The sequence below is a fragment of the Mixophyes fleayi genome, chromosome 6, assembly GCF_038048845.1.
Source record: "Mixophyes fleayi isolate aMixFle1 chromosome 6, aMixFle1.hap1, whole genome shotgun sequence".
Lineage (NCBI taxonomy): Eukaryota > Metazoa > Chordata > Amphibia > Anura > Limnodynastidae > Mixophyes > Mixophyes fleayi.
The window spans coordinates 44904235-44926723 of NC_134407.1; the positions used below are offsets into that span (position 1 = coordinate 44904235).

General features: G+C 40.4%; 1 protein-coding gene across 4 annotated transcripts in view; it reads right to left on the bottom strand.

Moving 5' to 3' along the window:
* The window catches only part of PRKG1 (protein kinase cGMP-dependent 1), a 796378-nt gene that overhangs the window by 69103 nt on the left and 704786 nt on the right, over nt 1–22489 (bottom strand). For all 4 annotated transcript variants that reach the window (XM_075216377.1, XM_075216376.1, XM_075216374.1 and 1 more), the window contains exon 8: nt 1406–1471. In XM_075216377.1, coding sequence (XP_075072478.1) covers nt 1406–1471 — 66 coding nt within the window. The remainder of the gene's footprint in view (nt 1–1405; nt 1472–22489) is intronic.

Here is a 22489-nt window from a genome sequence, read left to right on the forward strand (position 1 = left end):
TCCGGGCCAGCCCGCCCCTGCTTCCATGGTAGCTTGCTTTTTTTGGAACAGTTCTTGTTCCATTTCAGCAAGTCTAACATGCGTCAACACTTTTGATAACTTACATTTATCTCAGAAGAACACATTGAAAATGTAATTACATGTGGATAACAAGTGTTTACATATGCAATTCCATGAACAAGAAGACAACTTCCTGCTTTGTTATAGACACATTTTAAAAATGCAGATTGAATACACTTGTATTTTATCATGTGTTTAAAGCCTTAGGGGTATATTTACTAAACTGCGGGTTTGAAAAAGTGGAGATGTTGCCTATAGCAACCAATCAGATTCTAGTTATCATTTATTTAGTACATTCTACAAAGTGACAGCTAGAATCTGATTGGCTGCTATAGGCAACATCTCCACTTTTCAAACCCGCCGTTTAGTGAATATACCCCTTAGTCTTCAATAAACGCATGAGCCTTTAGAATTAGCTTGTGCACAAACTATTGCTAACAGTCCCTGATTTGCTCATTTATTTTTATATGAAGTTACCTTTTTTATTGAATTATTTCCTGTTGATCATTGTGTATCGCATACGAATGTATAACAAGTAGTATAACAAGTAGTTTAATACATATACCCCTAATCTCTCTCCTTTCCATTTGATCTTATAATTTATTTTTGTTCTCCTTCCCTGGATATGTCTGCATTTTATGTTGTGACCACAGCTTTCCCTCTAATGTATCCCCTTTCTATCACTCTCTTCCAGCCTCTCGCAGTCTCTATGTTACAGCTCCATTGTGCTTCCTATATCACTGCTCTTTTACTCTGTTCTCCGTTCACCTGCTACTCCCAAATGCCATTTACTACAAGAGAGTGTATCCATTTATATATATATATATATATATATATATATATATATATATATATATATATATATATTGTATTATATTTATTATTTGTTTTAATTTAATATGTCATGTCACCAATTATATATAATGAGGGTGATCTGGGAACACTGGTTTATTAAACATATGTTATTCAAAGCTCATCTAGGAATGTGCTTCTCCGTTGAAGTGCAGCTGGAAGCTGCACAATGTGTCCCATTAAAGCATATAACGAGTCCATCGTCATCAGCTCTGAAATGCTACCAAATTCACACCCTCTCTGCCCCTTTATCTGACATTTTGCTGAGCCTCCTCTGTAACTGGCAAAGAATGTCCTCAACCTACCCATATACTCCCATTGGCTACTGGAAACCTTTGTTCTATTGGAAATGTCGCCATCTTTCTCCATAAACCAGCGCACCTTGGTGTAACTCTAGACAAGTCGGCACAAAACAAGGTTGGTGACGTCACCAAAGAGGATTTTGCATTTTGTACTTGAGGTCCACTGACTATTTTGTTACTATGGTACTTACTCTCTGTCAATAACAAGACAAGTCACAGCCTCCGCAGCAATCACATTTGCCGTCCGGACATCTTCCCTAGAAGAGAAAAGCAAATATTATTATCCTTTTATTAGATATTTTTTTATGATTGATGGAGGGTTACAGGAAATAATTAGAAGGGCATTGGTATCTGGGATACTGTTTTATTCTCTTTTGTTCGATTAGCAAGACTGTCCTTAAGAGAAAGAGAAAGTACAATAATTTTAACAAAGAAAATAACAACCTTTCATGTTTTAGTAAACATTTTGGAATACAAACTATATACTGTATCCATATTAAGGTCTGGTTAGAATGTGTTTGTCCATATCGAATTCAATACGATCAAAGTCTCACTTTGCCCATGTCGCAAATAGCTAAATAGATGTCCCCACATAGTTCCCAACAATGCTTTCTATGGGGTCAGAGGTGGGGGCATTCTCATAATGATGTATACAACAGTGGTTATACTCTCCATAAGAGTTTTATTTTTAATCAAAGGTGTATGAGTCTGGCTTCTTATTTAATAGCAGCACAATTCCTGTTATTATGTATAGACTATATATAAACTATAGTATAGCTCATGGTGTTTGAGCACCGGCAGACCTGAATTTGTGAAGAGATTACAAAGGCCCTTGGCCACTGGTAGTCCGCACTGTCAGAGGGATAGAGAATATCCATGCGGTATGTCTCAAGTTCCAAGACAGAGGAAAAGTGTCTTATCCATTGTCACAATTACTGTCATATTGTAAATTTATGGTTACATTTTACTTCCCACCCATTAGGTTGCTCCTGTTCCCCTGTACAAGTCATGAATTAGCAAAGCGGTGATAAGAGCAGCCAAAAAGAATCCCAGGCCTTGTGCAGCGGGCTCTTGGGCCCCCGTCACCTGTGGCAGTAGCTTAGAGGGTTGTGATTCTTCAAACCCCCATTGGTTTGTGCAGTCTCATTCCTCCATCTGTGAGGTACTGGTGAGGGAGGAGACATCTTCTTTTTGGTACACAGGCTGTCAGTCCCCAGACTGCTATGCAATGAGACTCTGGTACTGTCCAAGGAAACTTAAGCGGTGGAACGCCATATGCTTATGTTTTACTTCTGCTTATTTAAAATGCGGGTATACCTATAAGACGGATCTCTAGGAGCTGCATTCTATTTTGTAGCCAAGGACATTGCAAACTGCAGAACTGTAGAACATAATAAATAAAACAAAGTTTTGGAAGTGGTAGGGGATAAACATTTGCTTCCAATATCAATGTATTAGACCCATTGCTTCAGGCATTTTAATTAATTTGAGTAATTGTTACTTTGTAACACTTATCTTGTTCTGTATGCAATTATCACTATCTTTTCTTATTCTGTAGGCATTGCAAAAGATATAAAAATAGCATTTTAATGTACAGTAAAATTGTAATCTGTTCATAGCCGCTTACTGTACATACCTCCCAAAATGTATGAGTTAAGAATTGGGACATAGCACTTTCTGAAGCTTAGAGAACGTAACCGCATGACAGTGGGTGCTTGCCACGTCCCTCAGGGGTGTGCCCAGCACTTTGGAAGTTCTGGCCCGCCCCCAGTTCCCATCCCCTCCCTTAAAAACACCAGTTCAATGTTATGTATGGCATTGAACGGGCATAACTCACTGGGACATATCTCCCACCTCAATACAGGGATCCTTTTACACAGGACATCAAGACTGTATCACCTAAAGCAGGACATTTGGGAGATATCAGCTTTTTATATAGCACCACTAATTCCACAGCGCTGTACAGAGAACTCACATCAGTCCCTGCCTCATTGGAGCTAACAGTCTAAATTCCCTAACACATACACAGATCAAGAGAGACTAAGGTTAATGAATAGCAGCCAATTAACCTACCAGTATGGTTTTGGAGTGTGGGAGGAGACCAGAGCACCTTGAGAAAACCCATGCAAACACAGGGAGCACATACAAACTCCACACAGATAAGGTCATGGTCGGGAATCAAACTCATGACTCCAGTGCTGTAAGGCAGAAGTGCTAACCAATAAGCTATCATGCTTTTCATATCATGGTATACACAAGCATAAATGCAAACTCTTAGAAGCAGGGTAGAAGATGCTGCAGGTGTGATATACATTTGTCAGTAGCGGAACAGAGAATATCTGTCCTATCCATTCTCCTTTCCTGTAGTGTGAAGTGTCATACTTAGGCATTGCATTGAGTAAGTGCATCCAATTGCAGCTGTGATGTAAGGGACAATTTACAGCTCTATAAAAATAAGGCGCTGATCCTGCCAGCACATAAATCCCGTATTTCACTTCTTTTGTGTGCTTTTGTAGATTATGGGGAATTGAGTAAATTGCATGACATCTAATGCTACTTCTGCCTTGCAGCAAACAGGAAAGAAAATAATGAGCAATGATTTTATTCTATGTATTCTGGAATAGCTCATTTGTATGTATGGAGGAAAAAGCTCAGTATTGGAAGATAAATAGATGAGAGGTACATCTACTCAATACCACCTAAACACATAAAGGTGGCGAATAATTGGAATAATCATAGGGGATTTTATTTCAATAACTGGGGCAACATTTTAAGTTGTTTTCATGAGATTTTCCATTTTAGACTGAGGCGTATATAAATTCTATTAGCATGGAAATTGTAAAAAGAGAATGCCAGCCTAATAAGTTTTCTTCAAAATCTCTCCACTCACCCCCTCCCCCTTTCAGCTAGTAACAGAACAGAAATTCTCTCCAGAAGTGGAATTATTAAACTCTGGTACAGTCCTGCTTGATCTATTCTCTTGGTAGCTACGTTATGGAGAAATATATGTATTAAAATGAAATACATCCACTTTCAAATCTGAATTGTTTCATATCAGGTCATTATTAACTCTCATCAATCATCAACAAAAGACACGCCAACATGCAGCCATGTGTGGGAAAAATAAGTACAATTGACGATTTAGCAGTTTGTAGATCTACCTGTATCAATACCTTGAATTAATTGTTTTCTGTATGATATTATCAGTCTTTTACATCATATTTGAGGATTTTGACCCACTCTACCTTACAACAGTGCTTCAGTTCATTGATATATGAGGGCATTCTTTTATGCAAAGATCTATTAACATCTAGATGAGGTTGAGGTCTGAACTTGGCTATTCGGAAATCTTGATTCTTTTTACTCATTCAATTTCTTTTTCGCCCATTCGCTGGTGTGCTTCGGTTAATTGTCCTGTTGCATGATACGATTTCAGCCGACCTTCACTTATTAATAAGATTCCCTTACTTTTTCCTCTAGAAAACTCTTGTATAAAGAGGAGTTCATGATGGACCCAATGACTATGGGTTGTCCAGGTTCTGTGGCTTCAAACCAAGCCTGAATCATCATCATCATCACCACCATTTTCCCCTCTATCACCATGCTTGGTAGGAGGAGGTTCTTGTGGTCAAACCTTGGTTTTCAACAAACATAGCACTGTGCATTAAGACTGGAGAACTGTACCTTGGTCTTGCCTGCATGGAGGACATTGTTCCAAAAATCTTGTGTTTCTTTCAGATACAATTTTGCAAATCTGAGGTGTACTGTGATTTTTGTTTTTGAGAAAAAGGTCTTTTTCCTGTCTACCCCTGCGTGAAAGCCCTACTGATGGTAGAGTCATGAATATTAACATTGAAAGAGGCCTGTAGGTCCCAGGATGTAGCTTTTGGGGTTTTTGCAAATTCTCAGGGCATCATAGGGTCTGGCCTTTAGGTGTATTTGCTGGGAAGCCATTTTCTGGGAAGACTAAGAGCTATCTTCAGTGTTCTCCCATTGGATATAAACTTTCTCACTATAGAATGATGGACTTCAAATTGTTTGTAAATAGACTCATAATACTTTTCAGACGATGAACACCAACAGCTGCTGCTCTGAGCTCATTGTATGGTGTTAAGTTAAATCTGAATGCTCCAGACCAAAGGTTTTGCTTTTAAAAAGTTGTGGTAGCTCTTCTTATTGATCAAATAATGAAGTGAACTAAAGGTAAGGAGGTATGCCAAATGGCATCACCAAAATATTCATAGTCTATGTACATACATACTGTACATAGGACCAGCATTACATACACATTCTGTTCTATACAAGGTTTTAATTCAACTTGAGAGGGCTCAAAATACAACAACAATTCTTAATATTTTATTCTGTAAGTCTGACCTAGAGAGGGAATTCTGGGAACCTGTACCCCCCTTTCTGGCAAATGTGTTTACAAATATTTTCTTTTTTGCATATTAGCATTTATTAATACACAACAACTCTAATGGAACAGTGCCCCTAGTGGACAAATTAGCAGGAAACCATGGAAACCATTGTCTTGTTTTACTTGGCACTAACTCTGAACAAAGCGAGTATTACATCAAACATATATTGTGTCCAAAATGAATACAGGTTTCAATGTAATGTGCCCGAGTCTCTCTTTACCTTATGTAAATGCAGAGAGGACATTCTCTCTGTACAAAATAAAATGTATTATACTACGGATTTAAAAAGCTTTTACATGTCAAGGTTCTGCCATTTATAATATCACTGAAAACTTGACATTTAATCAACTGCTTTAAAATAGATACAACCATTGATGCATAAAGTGTCCGCATTACATTTACCAACTCATATTAGCCAGCCAGAAAGACATGTATATATGTTTAAACTAATAACACATGAATTTAGATTAAATTAAACAAGTCTCTCTCAATTTTAATTATGTTACTGTTTAAATATGACTTGAATAGGTAATAGGACAAGATTTTCGGCCTACAGCGCAGCAGATCTGGCAGCACTGTGAGATTAGGATTGACAAAACATTGTGTACAATTCTATAAATTGAACTTGGAGAATTACAATCAGTACATCTCACATGTTAAGGAGTGAATTAATCTGCACATGATTGAGTCTTAAAGTGTAATCTTATACTTATGTAAATGTACTGGTAATTACAGTTTGTTCAGAAAACATCATTAGAAGATTTCTTATAGTTTACACACAGTTCCTAATTAGAGCTTGTCAACATAATAAAGTCAGTGAAAGTAGGGACATCGGACTGACAGTAATGTGATACTGTAAACTGCATAAACAACAAATTATTTCTTAACAACGGATGTGCTGAGATGTTGAAGCATTGAGATGTTTAAACAAATGCTGGGCATTGTAAATTCTTGGGACATCGCTGCTATAATTATATGTAATAACGAACAGCTGCAAGTGAAGTGCCTGTAAAACATGGAAAGGTAGAGGTTTCAAGCCTTAAACTGGGTACACACTACAGGTTTTTAACCCGATTAGCGTGCCCACCACAACACGTTACACAACTGTTAGCTTCGATATTGTGCGTATGCTCCCATGATAATGTTTTTATTATACCAAAGCACCTCATATCATTTCATTTTATAACTGGACTATAAATCTTGATAAACGATGGAATGATGTCGGTTAAATTCTGCAGTGTGTATGCACTGACGGCCAGCAGTGTAGGCAGATCTCCATAGAGTTTACAAAGTCACAATCTATTCAGCTGATGGTTATGATAGATGAAGAGCACAGATCTGAAGGTAAATCGTGTAAAACGTGTACAGTCATGGCCAAAAGTTTTGAGAATGACACAAATATTTTTCACAAAGTCTGCTACCTCAGTTTTTATGATGGAAATTTGCATATACTCGAGAATGTCATGAAGAGAGATCAGATGAATTGCAATTCATTTCAAAGTCCCTCTTTGCCATGACAATGAACTTTATCCCAAAAACAACATTTCCACTGCATTTCAGCCCTACCACAAAAGGACCAGCTGACATCAAGTCAGTGATTCTCTCGTTAACACAGATGAGTGTTGACGAGGACAAGGCTGGAGATCACTCTGTCATGCTGATTGAGTTAGAATAACAGACTGGACGCTTTAAAAGGTGGGTGGTGCTTGAAATCATTGCTCTTCCTCTATTAATTATGGTTATCTGCAAGGAAACATGTGGAGTCATTATTGCTTTGCACAAAAAGGGCTTCACAGGCAAGGATATTGCTGCTAGCAAGATTGCACCTAATTCAACCATTTATCAGATCAACAAGAACTTCAAGGAGAGAGGTTCAATAGTTGTAAAGAAGGCTTCAGGGCGCTGAAGAAGGTCCAGCAAACGCCAGGACGTCTCCTAAAGTTTATTCAGCTGCGGGATCGGGGCACCACCAGTGCAGAGCTTGCTCAGGAATGACAGCAGGCAGGTGTGAGTGCATCTGCACGCACAGTGAGGCAAATACTTTTGGAGGATGACCTGGTGTCAAAAAGGCCAGCAAAGAAGCCACTTATCTCCAGGAAAAACATCAGTCACAGACATATTATGCAAAAGGTACAGGGATTGGACTGCTGAGGACTGGGGTAAAGTCATTTTCTCTGATGGATCCCCTTTTACATTGTTTGTGGCATCTGGAAAAAACCCCTTGTCCAGAGATGGAAAGGTGAGCACTACCATCAGTCCTGTGTCATGTCAACAGTAAAGCATCCTGAGACCATTCATGTGTGGGGTTGCTTGTCAGCCAAGGGAGTGTGCTCACTCACAATTTTGCCTAAGAACACAGCCATGAATAAAGAATGGTACCAAAACAGCCTCCAAGAGCAACTTTTCCCAAACATCCAAGAACAGTTTGTTGACGAACAATGTCTTTTCCAGCATGATGGAGCCCCTTGTCATAAGGCAAAAGTGATAACTAAGTGGCTCGAGGATCGAAACATCGAAACTCCCCAGATCTTAATCCCATTGAGAACTTGTGGTCATCAGTCGGTATGTGGCCCAGAATTTGATTGCCAGCATGCCAGGGCGAATTGCAGAGGTCTACAAAAAGAAGGGTCAACACTGCAAATATTGACTCTGCATAAACTTAATGTAATTGTCAATAAAAACCTTTGATACCTATGAAATGCTTGTAAGTTTACTTCAGTATACCATGGCAACATTTGATAAAAAGGTATAAAAACACTGAAGCAGCAAACTTTGTGAAAATCAATACTTGTGTCATTCTCAAAACCTTTGTCCATGACTGTACACAACAATCTGCATGTTCATATCCTATCGGGAGAAATGTTCTGTGGTGTGTACCTAGCTTTAGGCATGACGAACTAAAGTGATGTAGGTTTTAGTTTATTTTATTGGATTTTTTTAGAGAAATATCTAATAATAGCTAAAGCACTAATCCATAATAACTATCTCAGGCTAATAACACTAAACAAACTAATAACCTCGCCTATAGCAAGAGCTATAAAAGTATATTTGAGTGCCAACTTCTAAAAAGAAAATGTACTTTATTTATGTAATGTTTTTGCTTGACTGTTATATAAACTGGCCTTAGTAGTAGTGGAAGCTGCCATGTCTCTACTGAGGTAAGATGAGCATAGGCAGTAGCAGAGAAAGCCCACTAATTGGCAGCATTGCCATGAAATACTGCAGAATGCTTGTGTTAAGCAGCCCATACATGGGGTGATCTGGTCAGTCAGTTTTACAGTTTTACATATACTGCATACAATAATACACAACACTGTGCCACAAATTGTTTAGGAACAGTTGCTTTGCACAATCCATTTTATAATCTAGTAATGAGACAGAGGGAGACAACTCTGTGTCAGTTGTCACAATTTTGCACAGTCTGTGGGCCAGAAACAATCACTCTCCTGGGCGTAACCTTGGGATTATTTTGAACATCTACAAAATGCAGTCAGTGAATGATCACATTGCTATAAATATTACATTCATCTGCTGACCACAATGCATCATACTTGCCAATTCTCCCGGAATGTCCGGGAGACTCCCGCATTTCGCGAGAGTCTCAAGGACTCCAGGGAGAGTGTGGCAATCTCCCGCACTTCCTAGTGAAGTGGGCAGAATTAGCTCCAAAACGCCGCGTTTGGCCCCGCTCCCTGCTGTCAAATGACGAGTTTGCATCATTACGTCATGGGGGAGTTCAACATAACGCCCCCGCTCCCGGAAGCCAACTTCAGCAAGTTGGCAAATATGCAATGCATAGGTCGAGATCACTCTATCACTCTATAACAAATGAAGAAATAACCTTTTATTACAAAATACAGTGCGCAGGCTAGGGCTGAGATGAAGCAAAGGCAGGGTGGGCAGCTGCATCAGGTGTAGCTGTCTGCCATATATATATATATATATATATATATATATATGTGTGTGTGTGTGTGAGGTCATCACACTGCTACCCAGCACCACATCCCCCACTACTGACTGTGAACGCAGACTTGTAGACATCTCATGACTCCTCTGGTGCTTTCTTTCTTTGTTTCTGCTTTGCTGTAAATTTGCATCTATAAAACATAGCAAATACCACTTACAGTCTTTCTTTTGCCAGTGTGCTGCAAACAAGCCCCGGCCAGAGACATGTTCTACCTTAGACATGCACCTGGGCTATCATTCACCCCAAACTGGGACCCATTTCTGACAAAGAACCATAGCATGAAGACCAGTTAATAAATCACAACACCTTCTCGTTACAACAGATGGGGAACTGTGATACAGAACAGATGACAGCTGTTTGCAGAAGGTTCTGAGAAGATTGTAAGCCGTGAAAACAAATGCTTGTTCCCACTGCATTGTTCTCCTCTGTCCTGTGGTGGAAGCACACGGGCCAAGTATTACATTACCTGCTGGTTTATCCAGACCTTCACCTGTCAGAATAAACTGTCAGGTTACCACAAGATTGATACTGTGCTGCATTACTAGAGGAATATAAATCCTGTGCTCCGCTGTAAGAGAGGTTCTGGCATCATCAGAGATTTCCATTACCATCGGGTAAGCAACAATTGTATGCCGAGTGTGGGAATAATAAATAACGGCTTTATAACCTCACATCATCCATTTGTCCACTTGTATATAAACCGCTGTGAGTTACATATCCTCAGTGATGATGAAACATGGGCTATCTTTTTGCCACTATTGACTGAATCAAAGAAATAAATCCAAGATCACTGGATCACAGAAAAGTCACATTCTCTGCAATTCTTAAAGTTTACTCTACACAAAGGCCAAGTGGATGCTCATGATCCTAAATGACTATATCCGAAAGCTCTTCTTTCTTATCACTTCATTCAGGCCTGATTCATCAAGACACGCAGTCTGAGCGCAACGTGCGTTTGTTTAAAAACACACGGAAATGGGCTCTGCTCACCTCCAAATTCAACAAGGAACCGATCTAAAGACACCTGCGCTGATGAATTCTGGTGTAGTCTGTTCTGCTGTACTACACAGGACTCTGCTGGATATGTCCAATGTCTGTGTGGAAAATACATTTGCAAAGGAAATAAAAACTATGGAATTAATGCTACCTGTTAATAATACTAATAATATAATAAAATGGGGGTAGCAGCATCATGTTGTGTGTGGGGATGAAAACTAGGGAGCGAAAACTAGGGAGATTCTGCAAGACAACCTGATTCAGTGTGCTAGAATACAACTAAAGATTGGTAGAATCCTTTTACCTTCCAGTAGGACAAAGATTCCAAGCACAAGGCCAAACCAACTGTCACGGTTCCACACGAGGATCAGGACTTTACGATGCGCATCCTAGGGTTCATACAGTTTTAGTGCTACTGCAGCAGGGCGCGGAGTCTAACGAGGAGACGGTGTTCACCAGGAACCGCCGCAAAGCAGTATGGTCTTAGATGCATCTGCCTCGCAGGTCACGGCCCCTGCTTAGAGTACTGAGCGAGACCCTTAAGGGAAGTTAGGAGATAAGGAACAGGCAGCAGCGATGAAGGATAGATGAAATACCGGAAGAGCCGATGGAGTGTCAGCTCTGTAGATGAGTTGGTAGGCATGTAGATACTTGGATGGAGTGTCAGCTCCGATGACAAGTAGAAAGCAGGTATGCAGGTATTGAATGGAGCATCGGCTCTGAAGACCAATAGAAAGCAGGTATGCAGGTACTTGGATGGAGCGTCAGCTCTGAAGACAAGTAGAAAGCTGGTATGCAGGTACTTGGATGGAGCATCAGCTCTGAAGACAAGTAGAAAGCTGGTATGCAGGTACTTGGAAGGAGCGTCAGCTCTGAAGACAAGTAGAAAGCTGGTAGCCAAGTCTAGCACCAAGGGTAACTAAAGGAACAGACACCAGATGTTCAAATCCAAGATGGCGGCGCCCGGGACGGAGCGGAGCGCCGGAGGAAGGTAAGTCTGCCGGGAGTCGAGTGTGCAACACTGGCATGATTGAACAACAAAAAATTGAAATTTCTACAATGGCCAAGTCCAGATCTCAATTCAATTGAGAATCTGTGGCAGTATATGAATAGTGCGTTCCACAAGCATCAGCCAGCCAACCGAAACAACATGGATCAAATCTGCAAGGAAGAATGGGTAGAAATCACTCCAGAACAGTGCGTAAACCTTGTATAAACTTACCCCTACAGATTTAAAGCTATTGTTGTAGCAAAAGGTGGTTCTACCCAGTACTTGTCTACACAGGTTGAATACTTATGCAAACAGCTTTTTTGCTTATTTTTTTAAATCTGCATAGAAATAATGAATTATGAGTTTGAAAATGTACAGCAAGAGCCTATTGGTTTACAATAAATATACTGTCTGGAACAATGTGTGTCATTTGTAATAAAGGCGTTTTAGGGGTTTGAATAGTTTTGCAAACCACTATATATATGTATATACAGCTAGGTCTGGAAATATTTGGACAGAGACACAATTTTCATAATTTTTGCTCTGTACACCACCACAATGGATATGAAATGAAAAAAAAAACCCGCTATAATTCAAGGAGTTGAACAAAAATATTGCATCAAAAGTTTAGGAATTGCAACCATTTTGCGACATACTCTTCTATTTTCAGGGGCTCAAATATAATTGGACAAATTGACATAACCATAAACAAAATGTTCATTTAATACCTTGTTGCAAATCCTTTGCAGACAATGACTGAAGTCTGGCACCCATGAACATCACCAAATGCTGGGTTTCCTCCTTTGTTTTGCTTTGATGTTGATAGGCTTTTACTGAAGCTGTCTTCAGTTGTTGTTTTTCTGCCTTTAGTTTTGCTTTCAGCAAGTGAACTGCTCGATCAGGTTGTGATCAGGTCATTGACTCCTCCATAGCAGAATACTCCAGTTCTTTGCCTTAAAAAACACTCCTGGGTTGCTTTCACAGTATGTCTTGGGTCATTGCCCATCTGTACTGTGATGCGCCGTACAATCAACTTTGCTGAATTTGGCTGAATCTGAGCAGACAGCATATCCCTATACACTTATAATTCATCTGACTGCTTCTATCTCCTGTCACATCATCAATAAACACTAGTAACCCAGTCTCATTGGAAGCCATGCATGCCCATTCCACGACACTGCCTCCACCGTGTTTTACAGATGGTGTGGTAGCTTCGGATCATGAGCCATTCCAAGCCTTCTCCATACTTTATCCTTCTCATCATTCTGGAACAGGTTGATCTTAGTTTCATCTGTCCAAAGAATGCTGTTCCCGTACTGGGCTGACGTTTTTTAGATGTTGTTTGGCAAAGACTAATCTGGCCTTTCTATTTTTGAGGCTTATGAATGGTTTTCACCTTGTATTTGCTCTAGTGAAGTCTTCTCTTGATGATAGACCTGAATAATGATATGCCTACCTCCTGCAGAGTGTTCTTCGCTTGGCTGGATGTTGTGAAGGATTTTTTCTTTTCCATGGAAAGGATCCTGCAATAATCCACCATTGTTGTCTTCTGTGGACATCCAGGTCTTTTTGTGTTGCCAAGACCACCAGTGCTTCTACCAAACTGTTGATTTGGCCACTCCTAAGCTTCACGTTATCACTCTGATGGATTTAATTTGTTTTTGCAGCCTAAGGATGGTCTGTTTCAATTGCATTGAGAGCTCCATTGACCGCATGTTGTGGGTTCCCAGCTACAGCTTCGAAATGCAAATGCCAGAATCAACTCCAGACCTTTTCCCTGCATAAATAACAAAGGAATAACCCACACCTGTCCATGAAACAGCTGTAAATCCTAAACCCTCCTTCCAATCTGGATGTGAATACCCTCAAATCAAAGCTGATAGTCTGCACTTTAGGATCATATTCATTATATACCATTATAAACTCATCATTTCTATTGCTTCAGGATTTCCTGACTGAGAGCTGCTATGGTACTTGTAGTATTGTGCGGTTTATTTTGATCTAAAAAAAAGTTATACGCTAATGGAGATGTTGTACTCACATAGGGCCTGAGTTGCCACAGAGTCAATATTTGGAGACCGAAGCCATATATAAGACTTTTTCTTACGTAGAACGGAGCAGAGCTGCCCTTCTGTCACTTCTGTGCAGCAAAATACTGTGCCACATCTGAGCACGGGCAGTAGTGGGCACATGCCGCATGGTAATGATAAATCTCATTACCATTCTAGCGTTCTGTAGCTTTGCCAGGACTCCTCTTCTGGCATTGTCCCCAACGGACGGCCACGACAGAAAGCAGGCAAACATGAAGGAAAGAGTGGACTTTTGCCATATTTGCAGTTATTGCATATTTACCTTAGTTCATAGACCCTATAATATATTATTTTTAAAAGTGTGCTATGCAAACAGGTAAAGAAAGTATTTAGATACTAATACTTCTACCTGTTTACATGTAACAAGTAAACATAGCATGCATTACTGCTAAAAAAAAAGCAATTTAGTGAGATAGGCTTTAAGAGAAATATGGCAACATGCAAGCAGAATCTTTTGCATGATTGTTCTGTGTACATAGAAGTACTCTGAGATTAAACTACATATTATTCACATTTAGTTACACTTTAATAGAAAACATTTGTATACAAAGTAAGAACAATATAGTATAAAAAAATAAGTAAACAAGCCAGAATGATTAGCTAGTTGAATGCAGTTTGGATAATGCAAGATTACATTTAATGTGTGTATATATATTTATATTATATATATATATATATATATATATATATATATATATATATATATATATATATATATATATATATATATTTACTAACACTGAGAATAGGTGCAAATTGTGCACTAAACCACGACAGCAAATCAGCAATTAGCTTTATCTTGTCTAGTTCAAATTAGAATATGAAAGCAAGTGCTTGGTTGCTGTACTACAAATGTTACACCTAAATGCCAATAAGCCCTACTGGAATACATAAAATGAACATAAATATCGATGCCACTAACTGAGTGACTTTTTCTTCCTCCCCGTAGCTGTCGTCGTCGTCGCTCCACCCTATGGAAGGGCGCAATGTGAAAGAAGAGTCCGAGTCATATCCAGCGTAATCCATACGTGGAGGTAATTACATTGCCTGACTTTCCCATGTAGGCGTCCTACTCCTGTGCTGTGTGTGCATGTCTTGTTCTCTAAACTATAAATGTAAATTACGTCTTTCCATATGCATGCTCACAAGGTCACAGATGTTCCTTTGGTATCCTCTGTGTTTTCTATTTCACTACTGTGTAGCAATCACCCAGCAGGTCCAGAAAGATCAAAATGCAAAGAGAAATCCTTTCATTGCAGATGGCCGTTTTATCAGACATAATATGTTGCCACGTTGCTGTATTGCTTGCTGACAATTCCTCTGTGCCATAGTCTGCAAACACTTGCACCTGCTGCGCCAATAACACCTTCCTGTTACCTTAAATGAGAATGCAACTGATCCCCTGAAATGAGTGTTGGTGTCAGCAGCCCAGGACATTTTGCTAACTCAAAAGGCATTTCATATCAGAGAATGCAGTACAAAGTAATCTCCGGCTTGTCATTGGCCCACTGCTGGCCCAGAAGCAGCTTACTGGAATAGAGCTGTCCAAAATAAGTCTTTCCAGGCCATGACAGAGTTTAAGATACTTGAAACTTTATGGAACCAATAACTGTTTCATAACGAGGAACCTATAAATCTGATCTAGCTTATAACTTTCCTGGTTTTATTCCTGTTATAAGTTGAAAATCCCTCAAGTCACTGTTGAGGGAAGAACAAAGACAAATGCTCTAACCTTCTGCAGGTTTAAAATGTACAGCCTCCCGGTGCCATCAATTGGGGGTGGGAAAATAAAACAATTGACCAGGGTCCCAAGCTCCAACTATTTTTTAGAAATGTTGATTGCCGACTGGAGCCTAAATGTTCCCTGAATGCCAACGAGTAGAGGTTAGTCTTGTGGCCAGGTATCATATGCCTGGACAAACACACAGTATTCTAAATAAACATTATTATCACAACTAAGGGCGTGAGTCATTAAAGAGAGCAAAGCATAAAAAAGGAGTAACTTTACACCTTGGCAAAACCATGTTGCATTGGAGGGGGAGGGGGAATGTTGCATGTGGGGGACAGATTTTTAGTTGGGATATGGCATATCCTAGATCAAATTTAAATTTCAGTGTAAAAATAAAGCTATCACGTATTTGTGTGCTAGATGAAAAATAAACCATTATTTAACCTATGCGCACATTAATAAACTAATTTGCACCCCCTGCACTGTAACATAGTTTGTCCTGGAGAACATTTACACCTTTTTTTGCCTTACTTTCCTTAATGACTCAGACCCTAAGAGTTCAACCACAAAAGTTTGACATGTTGATATCTGAGGAATGGGTTAACCCTCGTGGTAACTTGAGTTAAGGCACTTATTCAGATGTTTACACTGGAAATAGGGGATAGCATGCTGGTTTCAGAGCCTAATTGTATAAAGTGTGTATATATATATATATATATATATATATATATATATATTACTCTTTACCTAGAAGCCATGTGCCCATATCGGTATAAGTGAGTGTACCCCTTAATGATCCGACAGCGACTCCTGCACTGAGTTAGTGCTCAATGGCTACCGTTATGCCCACTACATGCCTCACCCATGTCACCTTGGCATTCAGCGGCACACACTACAGCTTATACAGGTTTATCCTCTGAGTCCAGCAAGAACTGTAATCCTTAGTCAGTTCTTATGAATCTCTCTGGTGGCTTTGGTTGCCATCTATTATTCCCCCTATCCTCATCCTCATTCATCCTCATCATCATCATCATTTATTTATTTATATATATATATAGCGCCACTAGTTCTGCAGCGCTGTATAGAGAACTCACTCACATCAGTCCCTGCTCCATTGAAACTTACAGTCTAAATTCCCGAACACACACGCACCAACCTAGAGAGACTAAGCTCAAATTAATATCAGCCAATTAACCTTCTAGTATGTTTTTGGAGTGTGGGAGGAAACCCACGCAAACACGGGGAAAACATACAAACTCCACACAGATAAGGCCAAGGTCGGGTTGAATTGGACTCATGACCCCAGTAATGATGATATTTTTATATTTAATGTACAGTGGAAGGTACACTTTAAAACAAATGCAGGTCTTCATTTTCTCCACAGGGCCAGCCTTGTTGCTACATAATAAACATGCCTTGGATAAGCAGAGACTAATTACCTGGGATACATGATGGACAATGGTAACATCCATCCCCTAGTGAATAAAGTTTAGGCTTCGTTACCTGTCACTAAGAAGCACGTAAAGTCACATACAGCCACAGACAACTGCTAGTCACAGTGCTATGATCTGTCACTTCCATCATGACAGATATTTCTTACATAACAAAAGAAGAATGTAACATAAGGGACAATAAAGTACTTTCTAGAAAATAATAGCTGTTTTGTCTGATTTTATAATTATGTTAAGACATGCAGATAATGTTTCCATAATGTGACAGAGGATTAATGAGAGAAGGGAGAAATGAACAGTATAATGAACAGATGGATACCTTAGAATATCATTGGCGTCCAGCAGCAGGTGCTTAGACCAAGCTGTGAAGTACAGTTGAAAATTGACGAATGGCCTTCATGATGAATGTACAATAGCACAGCACTGTGCAGAGAATGCGTTCATGAATCTCTAGCAATCCTCCTTATACAATATACATTCACAATATATAGGATTATATTTTATTCAATTATCATCCACATTGAAAATACAGAGTTACCTGTCATATAATGCATACTAAGGATCAGGCACCATTGGCTTAAATATGCACAGACCACCCGAGTTATGGACACAAAACTGAAACGCAAAAATAATCTGCTCCTTAAGGCCTGCATTCAATTGTATTTCAGATGCCTTATAAGGGCCCTGGGGTTGCACATGGGAGTCACACATTCTCTTGCAGATAAGCAAGAGAATCTGATCTCACAATATGATCTGATCACATTATGAGATCAGATCAGTAACATGAATTATGTCTGGGAAGTCAAGTTGGTTGGAATATATCACTATTCAATCATGGACTAAGCTAACATGTAGTCTGTGAGACAAGCTCTCACTCCGACACCAGAATCAGTAAAAAAAAAGAGAGGAAATGACTCTGATGAGGAATGCTGCAAAGACCCACCGGAGGGCCGCATGCTGCCCCTGAAGCCACCTGTTACCCCTGATTTCTATGTATCTATCGGGATCTCTCTATCTCTGAGGAGTTCTGCAAAGTCCCACCTGAGGGCCGCATGCTGTCCCTGGGCCACCTGTTACCCCCTGATTGCTATGTATCTATTGGGATCTCTCTATCTCTGAGGAGTGCTGCAAAGACCCACCTGAGAGCCGCATGCTGCCCTTGGGCCACCTGTTACCCCCTGATTTCTATATATCTATCAGGATTCTCTATCTCTGAGGAGTGCTGCAAAAATCCACCTGAGGGCCACATGCTGCCCCTGGGCCACATGTTACCCCCTGATTTCTATGTATCCATCGGCATCTCTCTATCTCTGAGGAGTTCTGCAAAGTCCCATCAGAGGGCGCATGCTGCCCCTGGGCCACCTGTTACCCCCTGATTTCTATGTATCCATCGGCATCTCTCTATCTCTGAGGAGTGCTGCAAAGTACCACCAGAGGGCCGCTTACTGCCCATGGGCCACCTGTTACCCCCTGATTGCTATGTATCTATTGGGATCTCTCTATCTCTGAGGAGTGCTGCAAAGACCCACCTGAGAGCCGCATGCTGCCCTTGGGCCACCTGTTACCCCCTGATTTCTATATATCTATCAGGATTCTCTATCTCTGAGGAGTGCTGCAAAAATCCACCTGAGGGCCACATGCTGCCCCTGGGCCACCTGTTACCCCCTGATTTCTATGTATCCATCGGCATCTCTCTATCTCTGAGGAGTGCTGCAAAGTACCACCAGAGGGCCGCTTACTGCCCATGGGCCACCTGTTACCCCCTGATTGCTATGTATCTATTGGGATCTCTCTATCTCTGAGGAGTGCTGCAAAGACCCACCTGAGAGCCGCATGCTGCCCTTGGGCCACCTGTTACCCCCTGATTTCTATATATCTATCAGGATTCTCTATCTCTGAGGAGTGCTGCAAAAATCCACCTGAGGGCCACATGCTGCCCCTGGGCCACATGTTACCCCCTGATTTCTATGTATCCATCGGCATCTCTCTATCTCTGAGGAGTTCTGCAAAGTCCCATCAGAGGGCGCATGCTGCCCCTGGGCCACCTGTTACCCCCTGATTTCTATGTATCCATCGGCATCTCTCTATCTCTGAGGAGTGCTGCAAAGTACCACCAGAGGGCCGCTTACTGCCCATGGGCCACCTGTTACCCCCTGATTGCTATGTATCTATTGGGATCTCTCTATCTCTGAGGAGTGCTGCAAAGACCCACCTGAGAGCCGCATGCTGCCCTTGGGCCACCTGTTACCCCCTGATTTCTATATATCTATCAGGATTCTCTATCTCTGAGGAGTGCTGCAAAAATCCACCTGAGGGCCACATGCTGCCCCTGGGCCACCTGTTACCCCCTGATTTCTATGTATCCATCGGCATCTCTCTATCTCTGAGGAGTGCTGCAAAGTACCACCAGAGGGCCGCTTACTGCCCATGGGCCACCTGTTACCCCCTGATTGCTATGTATCTATTGGGATCTCTCTATCTCTGAGGAGTGCTGCAAAGACCCACCTGAGAGCCGCATGCTGCCCTTGGGCCACCTGTTACCCCCTGATTTCTATATATCTATCAGGATTCTCTATCTCTGAGGAGTGCTGCAAAAATCCACCTGAGGGCCACATGCTGCCCCTGGGCCACATGTTACCCCCTGATTTCTATGTATCCATCGGCATCTCTCTATCTCTGAGGAGTGCTGCAAAGTCCCATCAGAGGGCGCATGCTGCCCCTGGGCCACCTGTTACCCCCTGATTTCTATGTATCCATCGGCATCTCTCTATCTCTGAGGAGTGCTGCAAAGTACCACCAGAGGGCCGCTTACTGCCCATGGGCCACCTGTTACCCCCTGATTTCTACGTATCCATCGGCATCTCTCTATCTCACGTAACAATTACACTGAAAAATGCAACCTTGCCACTGCTCGACTACCTTGCCATACAACCTGTGTATTTATATCTTAATTTCAAACATTCATTAACTGGTTAGTACTGTTTTATACTTGAAGAGGCACTGTAATTGACTAATAGTCCAATAAAAAATTATAATTAAGTATGGAAATACTACTTCATTTCACATCTGCACCAGCAGACGATCACAGCTGTTCAAATGCAAGTGGCGGCACTAAAATAAACTTACTGAATTTAGTTTCCTGAAAATATCCTGTGTTCATAAAATGGGACGTCAGGCAGCTGCTATCAGTGTAGAACAGAATTTCGTCTGATTGTTACAATTTTACCAAAGATCTCGTAAAGTGTTTTGGAATAAATGGGTAAAAAAAAATCCTAGACCCATTTGTCATGGAGTTAGTTTACTAAAGTTTAAAGCATTTCGTCACACTGTAAATTCACCACTCTGACAATAATCTTCACCACTGTTAGTCTATTAAACTGCTGTTGCTGGGATTTTGTTGCAACAATTTCCCAGCTTCACACTGTACAGTAAGCTGCTGCTCGAGATCAAATATAAAACATCCCCAGTGTAATTTAGCCAACAGGCGGTGTTTGCAATAGGCTGCAGTATGATTTGGAGTCCTGAGATGGTCACTGCATTCTAATTCTACCCTTCCTGTAGGTGATCACCGCTCTTTGTTGTGGATAGTTTATATGCATGCATTATGTATTGTGTCATTGAACGTCTTTGAAATGACCGGTGAAGGGTTACACGTAACAAACTCATATGCTGCCAAATTAACTTATGGAAATGTGGTAATAAATACTATGTCTGACATAAATAGACACTGGTCAAATGAAGGTCTATTTTACAGCAATCTTATGTAGTAGACACAGGACGTAATTTCCTTTACGTAACACATGAACAGAGAGCAATGATTAATCAAGGTCAAACAGGGAGAATGTGGTATGCCAAAATACATTCACTTCTGGAAAACTGATTAAAACATTGCTGTATATATATATATATATATATATATATATATATATAATTATATATACTTCAGAAAATAGCTGTATAAACAGTGGGCTAGATTTACTAAGCTGCTGGTTTGAAAAACTGGGGATGTTGCCTGTAGCAACCAGTTAGATTCTAGCTGTCATTTTGTAGAAAGTACTCAATAAATGAAAGCTAGAAACCGATTGGTTGCTATAGGCAACATCCTCACTTTTTCAAACCCGCAGTTTAGTAAATATACCCTAGTGACTTTTTATTATTTATAATCGGTGAGTTCTGATGTCATCATTTCAGTTTTCATTGGGAATTCCTTAAACTGCATAGCGTGGATGCCTTTTTCCACCTTCACAAATAACCTATCATGAGAAAGAGCACTGCGGGACAGCTAACTAACTTATTATCCGATCCAAGCGTGGATGGCCAAACGGCCCTGAATCCACCTAAAACCATGATAAACTCCCTAACTGCTTGGCTGGCACTAAATCTGGCTTGAGAGTGACTACGCCCCCTCTAAACTCACAATGATGTGTCCTCATTAAGCAGGTCAAGGGATCCTCTGTAATAGAGGACCAAGAGTTACCTCGAAAGGGGCAGTGACCTGCGGCCAATCAGCGATCGCGCCATATGTATCAGCCGCTGCTCGCAGTGTCTTTCTACCAAATGTGCCTGCTCTGTGAGGATGGGGAGAAAGTGTTAAAACAAAACACGTGCTATCTCTTTTAATCCAAGTATTGGTGGCCGAGATCTCGTGCAGCAGAGTTAGAGGCAGGCTAGCAGGAAGAGGTTCCCTATAACAAAACATACTCATAGGTTAATTGACTGCTATTAAATTGCCCTTGTCTCTCTCGGTCTGTGTGTATACATGTTAGGGAATTTAGATTGTAAGCTCCAATGGGGCAGGGACTGATGTTAATGAGTTCTCTGTGCAGCACTACGGAATTAATGGCGCTATATAAATAAATAGATGATGATGATGATGATGATGAAGAGCGCACACCCTACTGTTAATTATTTCTGCTAATAGAAGTCATATAAAAGCACTAGCATTTTTCTAATATTAGGGAACTTCACATGAGGATAAGGGTAAGTATTGGGGATTCAGCATTTTTTTTTATAACTGGAATTTTTTAACAAGAGTTGTGGTGAGTGGGTAATCTTTACTTTAGATATATATACTATATGAGGGCCCTGTGGTCCTTACTGCTTTTATTAATCACCAAATTACATATGGAAAAGCTCCAGTATTATTAAATTAACATGGCACGTTTACTGGCTATGATGTCCCAGCAATGAGTAAAATCCCTATATATCACAGATTAGGCTAACAAATAGTAACAGTACCTTGCTTTACTATGGGGACAAGTAAAAGTTAGCACTTTAAGCTTACTGGCATGTCTTGTAATACTGCACAGCGTACTACGCACACAATGTACAATATAAATAATTATAACAAAATCTATTTTTACATCTAAAATTATGACTAAAATTTAGCCAAGTTCTGCAGGTGTAAAACATTGAAAATAGATGATACTACAAGTAATTTTCAGCTTGGATTTTTTTCCTTTCTACTGGCAAGATAAAACTGCACATTGTGCTAATCTCCACCTGCCTTCAGTGTAATTCTCCTATAAATTGGCAAACTGAAGAATAGAAAAATCCAGATATTCATTGAAAACTTGCAAGATGACTTTGGGAAGGCTGATATAGAATTAATATGTTTTATCTGGGTTTTATCT